This window comes from Dasypus novemcinctus, chromosome 12 (assembly GCF_030445035.2).
Source record: "Dasypus novemcinctus isolate mDasNov1 chromosome 12, mDasNov1.1.hap2, whole genome shotgun sequence".
NCBI lineage: Eukaryota > Metazoa > Chordata > Mammalia > Cingulata > Dasypodidae > Dasypus > Dasypus novemcinctus.
Window position 1 is genome coordinate 30046652 of NC_080684.1, and position 16325 is coordinate 30062976.

The 16325-nt window shown below is 36.5% G+C and overlaps 1 protein-coding gene across 1 annotated transcript; it reads right to left on the reverse strand.

Annotated features, from left to right (window-relative positions):
- Positions 1-624: 624 nt before the first annotated feature.
- LOC131280742 (olfactory receptor 6C74-like) lies at positions 625-1563 on the reverse strand. Its single transcript, XM_058309224.1, has one exon. The coding sequence runs from the start codon at positions 1561-1563 to the stop codon at positions 625-627; it is 939 nt and encodes a 312-aa protein (XP_058165207.1).
- Positions 1564-16325: the final 14762 nt, after the last annotated feature.

Below are 16325 nucleotides of genomic sequence, written 5' to 3' on the forward strand. Positions count from 1 at the left end.
TCTCAACTATACTTCAATTACTCGTAAATGTAAATTTCTCTCATATAAAACAAAATAAAATTAGTTTCTATATACTGTACTTTAAAACAACATTTATAGATTTTTTAAATAACAAATATTTCCAAATATGATCATCAACAATTTTGGATATATCTGCTATAGTTTTTAAAGAAATTCTTTAAATGTAAATTGGTAGTGGACAAATATATCAAAAAATATTAGGTAAATATGTTATAACTAATTGAAAGTAATAGTTTATTAAATATAGCTTAGAATCATAAACTTTACTTTGTGTGATTCATTAAATATTTTAAAAATGAAACAATATTTTATAGTTAACTCTTTCAGTCAAAAGAGACATTAAAAAATTTGGCTTCATTTCTTTCAGATACCTAAGGGAAGGAAGTGAGATGAGAAAAACAGTATATAATAGAGACAAAAATGAAAAATCATCTCTTTGGAGTACTGACTTACGAAAACTAAAGCCCGAAAAGAGGTAAAACTGAATATGAAAATAATGGAAGAAGAAGAAAAATCAAAAACATGTACTGGAAGCTATTAATTAATAAACTGATATTATGTGAGACTCCTTTGTTTATTTTTATTGTTAATGCAACAATATATTCATTTCTTTGAGGAAGAGGCAATCCTTTGTACCATAGAAATGAAGGCTTTTTTCACTTGTTGGTTCCTTAAGGTATAGATGAAAGGGTTCAAAAGTGGAGCAACTGAGATATTGAGCACTGCAATCCCCTTGGATAATGAAATTCTTTCCTTGAATGAGGGTTTGGCATATAAGAAGATGCAGCTGCCGTAAGAGAGGCAGATGACAATCATGTGAGAAGAACAAGTAGAAAATGCCTTTTTCCTCTGATCAGTTGAAGGGAACTTAAGAATCGTAAGAGCAATGTAGGTGTATGATATTATCACCATTACCAATGTGACCACAAGTGTCACCAAAGCTGAAATGAAACCCATTGTCTCAATGAGCCTTGTGTCTGAGCAGGAGATCTGCAGGAGGGGAGTAGTGTCACAATAGAAATGATCAACAATGTTGGAGGCACAGAAGTCAAGGTTTAGACCTAAGGTGAGTGGTGGAAAGATTGTAAAGAACCCAGAGAGCCAACAGCTAAGGACCAGCTGTGTGCAGACTTTGCTGTTCATGATGGTTGTGTAGTGCAGGGGCTTACAGATGGCAACATAGCGGTCATAGGACATGGCTGCCAGCAGGTAAAATTCAGAAGCTCCAAGGAGGAAGGTAAAAAACAATTGCGTGACACAACAGTTGTAGGAAATGGTTTTGTCCCCAGTTGTCATACTAACCAGCAATTTAGGGATACATGTAGTGGTAAAAGAGATTTCTAAGAGGGAAAAATTTCGCAGGAAAAAATACATGGGAGTCTTGAGGTGAGCATCCAGCAGAGTGAGTGTGATGATGATTAGATTTCCAGTGATGCTGAGCAAGTAGGTGAGCAGTAGGAAGATAAATAACACAACCTTCAATTGTGGGTCATCAGTCAATCCTGCTAGGATAAATACCGTCACTCCTGTGTGGTTTCCCATTACTGTCCTAGGACTTTTATCAAGTCTGAACAGAAAAATTAAAAATAAAATACTTGATCTCTATGTAAATAGCAATGTTTAATCTAGTTTGCCAAGACTTGTTCAGATACAGCAATACAATACTGATTTTAATTGCATTGACAGTTATGATAGAAAGAAAAAATAAATTGCATTTTGAAAGTAACTGAATTAAAACTTCAATTGCATTTTGACCAGGAAATAAAGCATATAGAAGTAGTAATTGTTGCCTGTTTTTGAGTATATAAATTAGAGGATCTTATAAAGCAAAGAAAATTTTTTTATGTTGATAATATGCAATATTTGGATTTATATGCCAATTCTTATTTTCCTGATCAGTAAAAAAAAAAATCATACTAGAACAAAAATTATAACCATTATTACAAGTGCACCAAGCCACATTTGCACTAAACACAAACTGACATATGTGAACACACACTTGTCCTGGTCAATAACAAAGGATACATCATGTTCCCATTTTACCCAACTAATCGAACTTAAATTTCTGATACCTTTTTCATTAACTTTCAAGGCCAATGAGAGATGATTTCAAATAACTGAATATGAGAGAAGAATAATCGAACAATCTTATTTCTTCTTATCTGTTGTTACTCACCTTCCTTCCCTCTTCATGTCCCATTTTTAAATCAGAAGGAACTTTGTGATAATGTTGATGAAGATCACAACATAACACAGATTTCCTCTGCAGGCTATGGCTCTGATAATGAAAAGATAAAAGTAAAGTTAAATATAAGGTTAAAGGTATAGAAGCAAGGGTAGAGGGATGAGGGGGAGGAGAAGGCAACCAAGATGATCTCACAGTAAGGCACTCCAAGAGTCAGAACATCCTACAGGGCAGAGCTATCTATGGCACCTTTTGGGGTCCCTAGGAGACCACGAGGCTAGAAGAGCACCCTGGAACATCTTTGAAATTATGGAAGGAGAAGACTGCCCATCTGCAGAGAAGATTCATGAATGAGCCCTCCATGCTGCAGAGGCCTCCACACTACAAAGACTGTTGTCTATGGCACTAGCTGACCTGGGAGTACTCTGTGACTGAATTTGGAAACTCCATTTCTCAAAAATGGGGGAGGAAGACACAGTGTATCACCAACTTCAGTTACTGATTAGTAAATCCAGTGGGCTAAGGTATAATCCTAAAAAGAGCTAAAGTTTAAACCTATGCAATTGAGAAAGATGCTGGTAGCTGCCATTTTAACTCTTCTTGGGCATGAGGGTAATCAGGGCTAATTGCAAATCACAGTGCTGGTAGAGAGGGACTACTTTCCACTTAGATGGGATTGTGGCTGTAGCCTAAACCCTCACCCCACCTCCAGCAGGGAGGAAGCTAGAGGGACCTGAACCACCTCTCTGGAAAACTGCAGGTCATGCTGCAGAGGCTGGTGTCCATCCAACTCTAGGGCATAAGCTCCTTCAGGAGCTATTGTGTGGCTGGACTTGGAAGTTCCATTTCCCATAAACAGGGGAGGAAGAGCTGTTTGTCCACCCACTTCAGTTACTGATTGGTGTTCTCAGCTGGATAAAGTATAATTCTAGGCATAGTTAGGGTTTGAACTTGTCCAAGTTGGAAAGAGGCCAGTAACTGCCCTTCTGACTTGGACTTCAGCATGAAGGAAGCTGGTCTGACTGAAAATGACACTGAAGTTAGTAACTGACTTCTTTCCACCAAGATTAGACTATAGCTCTAGCATAGACTCCACCTGCACCAGGCTCTCCAGGCAAATGCAGGTGCTTTCAGTTGCCACAAACTGAATAGTCGGAAACCTGGGGCTGCATCCCCACAACCCAATAGGATAGGAGAGAATCTGGGTTTCCTTGGCCTCTCCCAGAAACTGCAGGTGTTTTCAGTCCATAGGAACTAGTTTGCTGAGTGCACTCAAGTCCATTTCCACCTCTGTCTCCCCATAGGATAGGAGGGGGCTGGTGCTCCCTCAGCCTTTCAGGACAACTGCTGGCACTTTTGGCCTAGACAAACCTGACTGTTGGGCACCTGTGGCTCCATCATCACCCCCAATAGGACAAGAGAATGACTGTGTTTGCCCAGCCTCTCTGAGTAACTGCAGGTGCTTTTGTGCCACACATCCTGGACTGGTGGGTACCTATGGATCTACCTCCAAACTCCAATAGGAAAGGAGGGGGCTGGTGTTTCCACAGCCTTTCCAGGCAATGGCAGACACTTTTGGCCTTCACAGACTGGACCATTGGATGCCTATGGATCCACCCCCATCCCCAATAGGATAAGAGGGTTCTGGTGTCTCCATAGCCTCTCTGGACAATGGCAGCAATTTTGGCCTACTGAGACTGAAATGTTGGGTTTTTGGTGGGTTCCATTCTAACCCCCTAAAAAGCAGAAGGGATAGTACTCCTTCAGTTTATTAGGGCAACTGCAGGAATATTTGACCCACGCAGATTAGATGTTGGGCACTCCAGAGGGTCCATCTCTACTCCTGGTGGGGAGGGGAAGGCAGTGCTAAATCAGTTTAAGTGGGCAACTATGGTCATTTTGGACACAGGAAGCATAGATTTCTGCCCATAACTGCAGCTTCAGCTCTGCCCCAGGTAGGAGAGGAAGAGGCGTGAAGCTTAATCAGTTTCTCCAGGCAATTACAGTTAGTCTTGTCCTGAACATCTTGAATTACTACACATGGCTGAAGCTCTGTCCCTATCCCTGCAGAGGAAAGTGGGGAGAAGTCTTATGAATTGCTGGGGTAATGTGGGTGGTTTCAGCCTCCATATCTTGCAGCACCAACTACATCCTCAGCTACTACCACACAATTATCAAGGGAGACAAGAAATCCCTTTACTAAAGAGAGAAGCTGTCCCCAAAATAAATACATATAGTAAGCCAGATGCCAAGACACCAACCAAAAATTACAATCCACACCAAGAAACAGGAAGATATGGCCCAGTTAGAGAAACAAGATAAGTCTGCAAATGACATAAAGGAGTTGAGACAACTAATAAATTCAATGAGATGGCTAAAGAGAGTAAGGATTTTAAGAAGACACTGGGTGAGAATAAAGAATACTTTGAGAGCATATATAAAAGATAGCAGATTTTATGAGAATGAAAGTTTCAATACATGAAATTAAAAGAACACTGGAGGCATAAAACAGCAAATTTGAGGAGGCAGAAGAAAGGGTCAGTGAGTTTGATGACATGGACTCTGGAAACAAACATACAAAAGAGCAGATGAAGAAAAGATGGAAAAAATTGAATAGAATCCCAGGGAACCAAAAGACAGCAAAAGACATGCAAATATACTAGTTATGGGTATCCCAGAAGGAGAAAGAAGGAAAAAGGGCAGAATGAATATTTGAAGAAATAATGGTAGACATTTTCCCAACTCTATTGTAAGACATAGATATCTGTGCCAAGGAGCACATTGTACTCCATCCAAACAAATTTGAATAGACCAACTTCAAGACAAACAGTAATCACAATGTCAAATGCCAAAGACAAAGAATTCTAAGAGCAGCAAGAAAAAAGCAATTCATAGCATATAAGGGGTGCACAATAATATTAAGCCCTGATTTCTCATGAGAAACCATGGAGAAAAGAAGACAGTGGTATGATATATTTAAGATCATGAAAGAGGAAAAATTGACAGCCAAGAATTTTATATCCAGCAAGTCTATCTTTCAAAAATGAGGGTAAGTTTAGAATATACACAAATAAACAGAAACTGAGTTTATAACAAAAAGACCAGCTTTGCAGGAAATACTAATAGAAGTGTTACAGCCTGAAAAAAAAAAAAATGACAGGAGAGAGAAACTTGGAAGACAGTCTAGAAATGATGATTATATCAGTAACAATAACTAAGGTGTCAAAAGATTGGTGAAAATGAAAGAACAGATAAAACCCAAAGGTCACAATGTATGAAATATGAACTGCCTTTACAGTATAACATGGAGAGCTAATGGACTAAACCCCCCATCAAAAGACACAGACTGGCAGAATAGATAAGAAAATATGAACCATCTACATACTGTCTGAAAAAGACTCACCTTAGATCCAAGGATACCAATAGTTTGAAAGTAAAAGTTGGAAAAAGATATTCCACACACGCAGTACAAAAAAAAAAAAAAAAAAAAGCGCTCAGGCAGCTATACTTATATCAGATAATACAGATTTTAAAAGCAAAACTGTTATTAGAGACCAGGAAGGACATTAACATATTAATAAAAGGTATTATTCACCAGGAAGAAATAACAATCATAAATGTATATGCACCTAACTGGGATGCCCCAAGATACATGAAGTAAACACTGGCAAAACTGAAGGGAGAAATAGGCATCTCTACAATAATAGTTGGAGACTTCAATACACCACTCTCAGCATTGGTAGAACATCTGGGCAGAGGATCAATAGAGAAACAGAGAGCTTGAATAATATAATAAATGTACTAAACCTAATAGACATGACAAAACATTGCACCCCAAAGCAGCAAGATATACATTTGTTTCAAGTGCTCATGGAGCTTTCTCCAGGATAGATTATATGTTATGTCAAAAAGCAGATATCAATAAATTCAACAACAAGACTGAAATTATACAAAGTACTTTCTCTCTGATCATAATGGAGTAAAGTTGGAAGTCAACAAGAGGCAGAAAAAGGGAAATTTCATATATATATATGGAGATTAAATAACACACTCAGATAATCAGTGGGCCAATGAAGAAATTTTGAGAGAAAAAAATATCTTGATACAAATGAAAATGAGAATACAATATATCAGAACCTATGGGATGCAGTGAAGGGAGTGCTGAGAGGGAAATTTATAGCCCTCAATAATTTCATTAAAAAAGAAGAAAGAGCTAAAATCAATGACTTAACTTCACAATTGGAGGAACTTGAAAAAGCATCAAACTAGTCCCAAGGCAATTAGAAGGAATTGAATAACAAAGATCAGAGCAGAAATCAATGAAATTGAGAACAAAAAAACAATAAAGATAAGTAACAAAACCAAAAGCTAGTTCTTAAAGATTAACAATATTGACAAATACTTAGCTACACTAACAAAGAAAAAGAGAGAGAAGATGTAAATAAATGAAATGAAAAATGAAAATGCAGACATTACTACTGACCCCACAGAAACAAAAAAAGTCTAAAGAAGATACTATGGACAATTGTAAGCCAAAAAATGATAATGTAAATGAAGTGGAAAAATTCCTAGAAACATACAAACAACCTACATTAGCTCTAGAAGAAACAGAAAATCTCAACAAACCAATCACAAGTAAAGAGATTGAGACAGCCATCAAACAACTCCCCAAAATGAAAAGCCCAGGACCAGACAGTTTCATAGGTGAGTTCTACCAAGTACTCAAAGATTTAATAGTAATCTTATTCAGCTCTTCCAAAAAATTGAAGAAGAAGAAATGCTATCAAACTCATACTATGAAGTCAAAATCTCCCTCACACCAAAGGCAAACAAAAATATTGCAAAAAAAAAGAAAATTACAGAACCATTTCTCTAATAAATATGGATGCAAAAGTTCTCAATAAAATACTTGTTCATCACATCCAACAACACATTAAAAGAATTATTCACCATGGCCAAGTGGGTTTTATACCAGCCATGCAAGGGCGGTTCAACAAAAGAAAATCAATTAGCATAATACACCACATTTCTAAACATTAATAAACCAAAAAAGAGAAATGACATGATCCCATTGACTGACACAGAAAAGGCATCTGACAAAACACAGAATCCTTTCTTGGTAAAAAATACTACAAAAGATAGGAATTGAACATGACAAGTCCGAAGATGAAAAACCCACAGCTAACATTGTTCTCAATGGTAAAAGATTGAAAGCTTTCCCGTTGAGATCAGGGACAAGACAGGGACAAGGACACCCACTATCACTCCTGTTGTTTAATATGATACTAGAGGTTCTAGCAAGAGCAATCAGGCAAGAAAAGGAAATAAAAGTCACCCAAATCGAAAGAGAAAAGTAAAATTTTCACTATTCATGGATGATATAATCTATATCTAGAAAGTTCTGAATTATCTACAACAAAGCTATTAATGATAATAAACAATTTCAGTAGAATATCAGGATACAAGATCAATAAGCAAAAATCAGTGGTGTTTCTATATAATTGTAATGCACAATCTGAGGAGGAAGTCACGAAAAAAATTCCATTTACAATAACAACTAAAAGAATCAAATATTTAGGAAAGAAATGATCCAAGGATGTAAAGTACTTGTATTTAGAAAACTACAATGCATTGCTAAAAGAAATTTTTTAAAAAGGGCCTAAATAATTGGAAGACTATTCCATACTTATGGAGTGGAAAACTAAATATCATTAAGATGTTAATTATACTCAAATTGATATGAAGATTCGTTCAATGCAATTTCAATAAAAATTCCACCAGTATTTTTTAAACAACTGGAAAACAAAATCATTAAATTTATCTGAAAGGATAAAAGGCCCCAAGTAGCCAGAAACATCTTAAAAAGGAAAAGTGAAGTTGGAGGACTCTCACTTCCTGACTTTAAATCATATTATAAAGTACCCCCCAATATGATTTCCTTATCTAAACTTTAAGCTATTAAGCAAAATTAATCATTTTTAAGTCAATCACATACAATTTTACATCAGTTTATTCAAATTCATATAAAGAAATATAAGTAAGCCTAGGGTAAAAAAGACTCCTTGAAGAGAAAGAATATGAGTTTTAGGAAAAAATTAAAAGGAATTAAAATTATCTACTTTGGTAAGTAAAGTAAAATGAGGGTGTGTATTTAACATTGAGTTGCTCTCTATCAGTTTTTGTTCCTTATATTACCTGTTGCTCTTTGTCTAAAATACAGACTGAAAACATGAAGAATTTGTTGATCAACCTGGCCTGAAAGAAAAGAATAAACATTTGGTTAATTTAAATTCATAGAGAATTACTGAGAGTAGTTTGAGACACATTTTAGAAGTCATGTATTTCTATACCATAATAATTATATTCAAATGTCCAGCTATCAGAAAATCTCTGATATCAAAATAACAATTCTCAACATATAGCATATATTAAATGAGGAAACAATGTAAAAGAGAAACATTATTATTCAGGTTTGTACAAGTGTTAAACTGAAAGATCATGGATTAAGATTCAAAAAGTTATTTTCAGCAGTTGTCCTCTTAAAATTACAAATTTTTTACAAACAATAAAACCAAATTATTTCTTTAAAAACAGTAAATATCTCAAGAAAATTTACTTCCTCAGTATCTTCATCAATCACATAAAATGAATAAATTTTAGATAGACACTATATAAGACAATGTTTTTATCTTGAGTATATTAAAAGAATTATTTCCAACTTATAAAATGATCATGTAAATGGCCTGTGTGTAAATAAAAATAAAACTATAAGGACAAAGGAAAGCATCTCCTGTATTGTCTAGAGAAGATCCCTGGGAAAAAAAGGTACTTTATAAGACAGATCTTAGTAAGCGAAGAAGAAATGAGGCAGGGTAGTCCTAGCAGAGGAAGCAGCCAGAACAGAAGGAAGGTGGAATGTGCATACACAATTATGATAGAAGCAATGATTAGAGTTCAGCTGTCCAAATCATGTGTGTTAATAAGGCTAACATATATAAGTGAAAATAAATGACATTTTTTCCTAGACATTCCCTGCACATTCAAATAATTAAGAAGCAATCCATTATGAATTATTCTCATTTACACAAATTACACCAGTGACAACCATTATAGGAAAGCTAAAATCTAAAACATCTAAATCAGAATTTTATCATGTCATCTGATTACTTTGTCAAACTTCAACAATCATACATACCATCGATCTGCCAGAACACACTGCAAAAGGAAAGAACAAAAGTCTTATGAAACGATCAGAAGTCAGGCTTATGAATGAATTATGTTTAATCATATTAGATGTTTTAAACAAAATATATATTTTAAATTGAAAAGCTTTTCAGTGCTAACTAATCACTGTATTCCATTTTAGACTTTTGCCATTTTCTCTAAATGAAAATTTAAAAGGCTGGAAAAAAAGGCTTTCAATGGTCAAAAGAGACAACAGTGGATTAAAATATATCTAATAGAAAATATAATCATTAAATATTAAAAGTATAATTCTTTTGGGCTTTCTAAGTCACAAAGCAGTATGCCAAAAGCATGCAGAATTTCATTTTTTCCTAAAGAAGACATATACAAATATTCCCACAAGCAAAAGCAATGCTCAACTCTTTTATCATCAAGATGATGTGAGCACACTGATACTCAATTCCTCCCTGCATGGACCATACACTACCCCACATTTTAAGATTGTTTAAATGGCAATATTGGTAAAGTTTAGATTAGAAAAGGTTTTGGATGATTTTCGTTAGTGTGTTTAAAGTTCATCTTTAGGTCAATTTACTTAATTATGTTTTAAATACTTTGCCAAGTATTAAACATAGTGCTATATAAAAATTAATCAACTCCTGATCCCATGGAATATTTATGCTTTCTGCACCCTGCAGGAAAGTACCTAAAGATTATGAGAAATTCTCAGCAGTATCTGAGATCTAAGAACACCGTTTCCCCATCGACCACCAATTTGTATGTCATACAAATGTTCTCTGCAGGCATTAAATTAAAAAATAATAATAATATGTATAACTACTTCTTTTAATTATGTCTCCAGAGAATGTATTGCGCTAATACATGTGTGACTTCCCATAATTACCAGTTATGAAATCTTAGATAAATATAAGGTTTTGGAAGCATAAAGTGGAGAGGTTATTTCAAATAGGAATAAAAAGTGAGAATATAAGATGGCGAACCTATCCTGACAAAATTGTACCTTAAATTATGTGCCATTATTAATTCTATATTACTGCTTAACATTTCACAGCCTCTATGGTCTTCAATTTCTTTTCTGCAAACTGCCTTTGTAATATTGTCTAGTGGATCCAAAAACAGTATTTCATAATAATAAAGTATTCTTAAATTCTTCCATATTGAAAGAATATTCATCTATATATAAGGCTAACCAAAATGAAAATCCATTTCCCTAGTCTTCGTTGCAACTTGATTTGGCCATGTGATTTGTTCTCACCAAAGAATGTCAATGGAAATAATTTAACTTACAGTGATTACCCTGATTAAGGAGGTTTGTCCTCCTCTTTGTCTTTACTCCTCTTATCTCTATAATGCAAATATGAAGGTATACCATCCTGAGCCATGAAAATGAACAAATGCAATAAGGACGGCTATACAACAAGAAAGAACACACTCAAGTCCCTTACTCCATAGCATGCCATACAAGCAAATAAGAGGCAATGAATTTATGGAACAGTTCAACACATTAGCGTAAATATTTAATTGAGATTTTTTTTAAAAAAGAAAACTTTTACCTTATTCAAACCAGTGTTTGTCTTTCTGATAAATTTATTCTATTTTTGAAAACAGAGGGTCTGAAATTTTACCCTACTTGCAGTGTAGCTGATGAGCCTACTTACATTTTATGGATACGGAACACACAAGACTGCAGGGTCAGAGTTAAAGGACTTTATTACTCACTGCATAGCAGGCAGCAGCAGCTTCATATTCTCATCAGTTCCTCTTTTTCCTCAAATCCTATGGTGAACCAGATGGATGGTGGCCCTTAGTGGATGTTGTGCATAAGATGAGCCTGAGTCACAGATGAGGAACTCCAAGTTGACAAAGTCTGAAAACCTGCCTCATTTTGTCACTGGGAGACATTTCTTTATTATCCTGGGCAACAAATTATCTGTATTCTGCCAAAGAGGGAGACACTATTTCTATCTTTCAAGACCATCCAGTACAAAAGCTGGCACAAGATAGGTAGAAATGCCGTGCATAATTGCCTCCCAATACTCTTGCCTTCCCTTCTAAACCAACATGGATTTTGGTAAATTTTCCCATAAATACTACACTTTCTTGATTGCTCTGAGTAAGCTGAAGCTCTTGTTTACCACCCCTATTGTACAAGTTAGAGTGTTCCAAGAGGGAGGCAAGCTATTGCCTGGCCTTCCCACAAGTATAACACCAAGGGTGCACGAAGTCCCATGAAAAGGAATTGCTTACAAATTTTGGATGCTGCCCACATAAGATTGTTATCCTATACAATAATGAGAACATAGGTTAACAATTCCTCCAACAGCTGGCTGGTAAGCCATGGGCCTTCTCATTCCATGCCTTGTTTTTGGTAGTGCTGCTGTTAATTCAGCAGTTAATTCAGCAGTTAATTCAATCTGTGCTATTTGTTCACTATTCCTTTTCCTGCCCTCACTCATAACACCTTAGAATGCCATTCCCATCTCCCATTTTCTGTCATTGTTTCATTTGTGGCAATTTAATCTAGAAAGCCTCTAGAGTGCTATTTTCATCTATCCCATTGTATATTATCTGAACACAGGACTTAACTTCACAGCTTCCTCAGTACTGACTGGAAGAGGTAGTAGCTTAGCTTGACTCTACACGGAAACATAAAACACATTGTTCTGCCCACAGATACAGCAGAGGAGGACACATTCTCTCTACAGCAGAGTTGAAAGTCACAGTTCTGCTCCATATGAGAAAATGGTGCATCTTCATTACTACATAGAAGAGAGTTCTGTAAGTAGAATGATGTTGACTGCCAATAGGGAAGACTTTATTTCTTCTTATGCAGTTTGGATGCTCTCTCTCTCTCTCTCTCTCTCTCTCTCTCTCTCTCTCTCTCTCTCTCTCTCTCTCTCTCTCTCTCTCTCTCTCTCTCTCCCCTTTTTCTTTTACCTAAAGGCTCTGGCAAAAAGTTACAGTACATTGTTGAATAATAGTGATGACACTGACATACTTGTCTTGTTCCTAATCTTAGCAAGAAGGCTTTCATTCATTCACCATTAAGTAGAACATTTGCTGTAGGTTCTTTTAAAGAAGATTTTTATCATGTTGAGGAAATTTCCTTCTATTCTTAGTGTTCTAAGTCTTTTTTCAAAAAGAATAGAGGATTACATCAAATGCCTTTTCTGAATCAATTGAGATGACGGTGTGATATTGTATCTTCATATCAGTGGTGTTTACTACATTAATTCATATTATTTATGTTGATCTGGCCTTGCAGAGCAGGATAAATCTCACATGATCTTCATATATAATTACTTTAATTTGCCATTGGATTCAATTTGCTAGTATTTTGTGGAGCTTTTTGCTTCTGTATTCATAATAATTATTTGTCTATAATTTTCTTTTCTAGTGGTGTCCTTATCTAACTTTAGTGTGAGAGTGATATTGTAGAATGAAGAAATTACTATGTGCTCCCTCCTCTTTAATTTTTTGGAAAAGATTTAGCAGAATTGGATTCAGGTCTTTTTGAAATTGGTAAAAGTCCTCTTTGAAGCCATCTTATCCTGGAGCATTTCTTTGTTGGAAGATTATTGATTACTGATAATATCTCTTTTTCTATATATTTTTTAAAAGATACTTAGATTACATAAATGTTACATAAAAACTATAGGGGATTCCCCTATGCCCTGCTCCCTACCCCTTTCACAATTTCCCAGATTAACAACATCCTTCATTAGTGTGGTACATTTGTTACAATTGATGAAAAGATTTTGGAGCATTGCCACTAAATGTGCATTATAGTTTACATTGTAGTTTACACTTTCTCTCACACAATTTTGTAAGTTATGACACGATACACAATGACATGTATCTCTTTTTGCAATGTGATTTAGGATGATTACCAAGTCCCAAAAAAGGTCACATATTATGCCTATTTTCCCTCTTCCTCACTCTAGGAGCCACTGCCTCTATATCAATGACAAAAGTTCTTCCATTACTAGAATCACAATAAGTCTATAGTAGAATAACAGAAAGTCTATTCTAATCCATCATTCATTCCTCAATCCTGAGGATTCTGGGATGGTGATACCCACTCCACCTATAATTGACAGGGGGCTTCAGTCCCATATGGCCAAATGATAGGACTCTTTTGCTGGCAGTTGCTGACACTCTCTGTTCCTTGGGATGGTCATTGCCCATCATCATCTCCTTGCTAGGTTTTCTGGGTAAGTCCAATACAACTCTGATGAGATTCAGGGCCCAACTGGCACATGGACAGACCAAAGATTTAAATTTCTTGGAACTACAATTATGAAGTCTAAAACTAACAATAGGATTAAATAGAATGCGTATAAGAGTCATGTGTAGGGAAACCACAACTGAGTCCAACTCTGTCATACTGGGGAGCATAAATAGTAAAGTAGGGCCCACTGACAGGGTGAAAAACTCTGGAGCTGTCTGCCCTGCCTATAGTGTCTGGATGTGTCCAGAGCCCTCAGGAGCCCTGCTATTTGAGGCAACATTTACTTTGGCAGCCAATGAGATCCTGCTGATACGTGCATAGATATAACCTCTGGATGATCTACTGACTCACTTTGAAGTCTCTTAATCATTAGAACTCATTTGTTTTTACCCTTTCCTTCTTTTGGTCAAGACCTTTTTCCAATTGCATTGTTAATTGGTTCTTTTTTTTTTAAGATTTATTTATTTATTTATTTCTCTCCCCTCCCCCCCCGACCCCGGTTGTCTGTTCTCTGTGTCTATTTGCTGCGACTTCTTTGTCTGCTTCTGTTGTTGTCAGCGGCACAGGAATCTGTGTTTCTTTTTGTTGCATCATCTTGTGTCAGCTCTCCATTTGTGCGATGCCATTCTTAGGCAGGCTGCACTTTCTTTTGCACTGGGTGGCTCTTATTATGGGGCGCACTCCTTGCGCATGGGGCTTCCCTACACAGGGGACACCCCTGCGTGGCAAGGTACTCCTTGCACGCATCAGCACTGCGCATGGGCCTGCTTCACAAGGGTCAAGGAGGCCTGGGGTTTGAACCGCAGACCTCCCATGCGGTAGACCAATGCTCTAACCACTGGTCCAAGTCCGCCACCCATTAATTGGTTCTTGGTAGTAATCCTTCAGTGCCAGAGAGTCTCATCCCTGGGAATCATGTCCCACTTGGAGGGAAGGTAATGCATTTATAAGCTGAGTTTGGCTTAGAAAAAGGCAATACTTGAGCACCAAGGAGGTTTGCCGAAGGTAACTAATAAGCACCCTGTAATACAAGGCTAAGTTTCTATTTTAAATGTAAATATTCGTAAGTAGAGTCATTAATACCAAGAGTCCACCAATGGTTCATCCTCCACTAGTCACTGTCCCTGCACAAAGGGGATTCTTATTACCCATTTAGAGAATGTGGCAGAGCTCCTCAGGATGGGAATTCAACGTTATTTTGGTTAGTGTGTGAATCCCCACCCACCATGACAATGCATCATGAACACTTGAACACATTCATGTGCCTTACAGTTATGCCCCAGGTGAACCTCCTCCATGTATAGCCCATCACTGACACACCATGCCAATGATCCTCCCCTGCCACAGTAGCAACCCTTTTGTGATCCAAACTTCCTAAAAACTGAAGCCAACAAAATATCCAAATAAATTAATAGGATAAAAAATAATAATGAGAATTTAAAAAATAAAATACAAAAATTTTAAAAATTTGAAATAAGAAAAAAGTAATTGAAAATATAAAATTAAAAAAATGACATTTATGTCTTCATCACTGTAATGTCTGCTATCTTGTGTGTGTACAGTGACTTTTTCCCCTTTATTCCTTTTTTTTTTTTCATTTTGTCTTCAAAGAAGCTTAGGCTACAAAAAAGTCAGATATAGAATATAAGGGATTCTCATATACCCAACATCCTTTCTCTTTTTCCCTTTCTCCTATAAATAACATTTTACATGTGGATGATACATTAGTTACAATTGATGTACAAATATTGCAACATTTCTACTAATGATGGTCAATGATTTACATTATGGTTTATATTTTGGACCATATACTTTTATAAATTTTGAAGAAATTTACCATGACCTGTTTCCTTCATTTCAAAATCATGTAGAACAATTCCATTCCCCAACAATGCCCCATGTTCCATTCATTCTATTACTCCCAATCCCTCTCCTTGGGACCCACAGGAACCACCAAGCTTCAATCTTTGAAGAACAAGATTCATTGTTACTTGCAATAACAATGAGGGCTTGATATACTAGCCTGTTTTTTCTATTAGGCACTGCCTATGCTCTTGAGAGACCCCTGACCCTCTATTTAAGAACATCACAGGGATGCCTAGGATGGGAGCCCAACACCTTCCCACTTATTATGTGGGTCTCCACCCACTGATACAATACACTATGAGAAGATGAACACTACACACACTCTTTAGAAACCTGCCCCATGTGCACCCTGTCCTGCATGTTCCTATATCCAGTAACCTTTCCCTGACATATTTGTCAAACTAATATTCCCAATATTGTAGTTTCAAACACATACCTGCATATTCCAATAGTTCACATGCTCCCTCCTCCAATTCTCTTCCAGTGTCATTGACAGTCTAACCACCCCCCAACAACTACCCCCCTTACAGACCTGTACCACCCAACTCAATAGCATCACTGTAACATTGCCATGTCCATCTAATGCACAACTACACCCTTCCACCTTATCATAGATTTTGCCCATATGGCATTGGCTCACAATCTTTTTATTCCTTCTGTCTACTGTAAACCTATCTTCCTGACTCTTGCTCTGTGAGTCTGCCCAATTTGTTAATTCATATCAGTGAGGTCATTTAATATTTGTCCTTCAGTGTCTGGTTTGCTTCACTCGACATAAGGGCTTCAAGATTCATACATACTATCCCATGTGTTAAT

Coding starts and splice junctions, on each gene's coding strand:
- LOC131280742 (XM_058309224.1), bottom strand. CDS start 1,563: ATGGGAAACCACACAGGAGTGACGGTATTTATCCTAGCAGGATTGACT.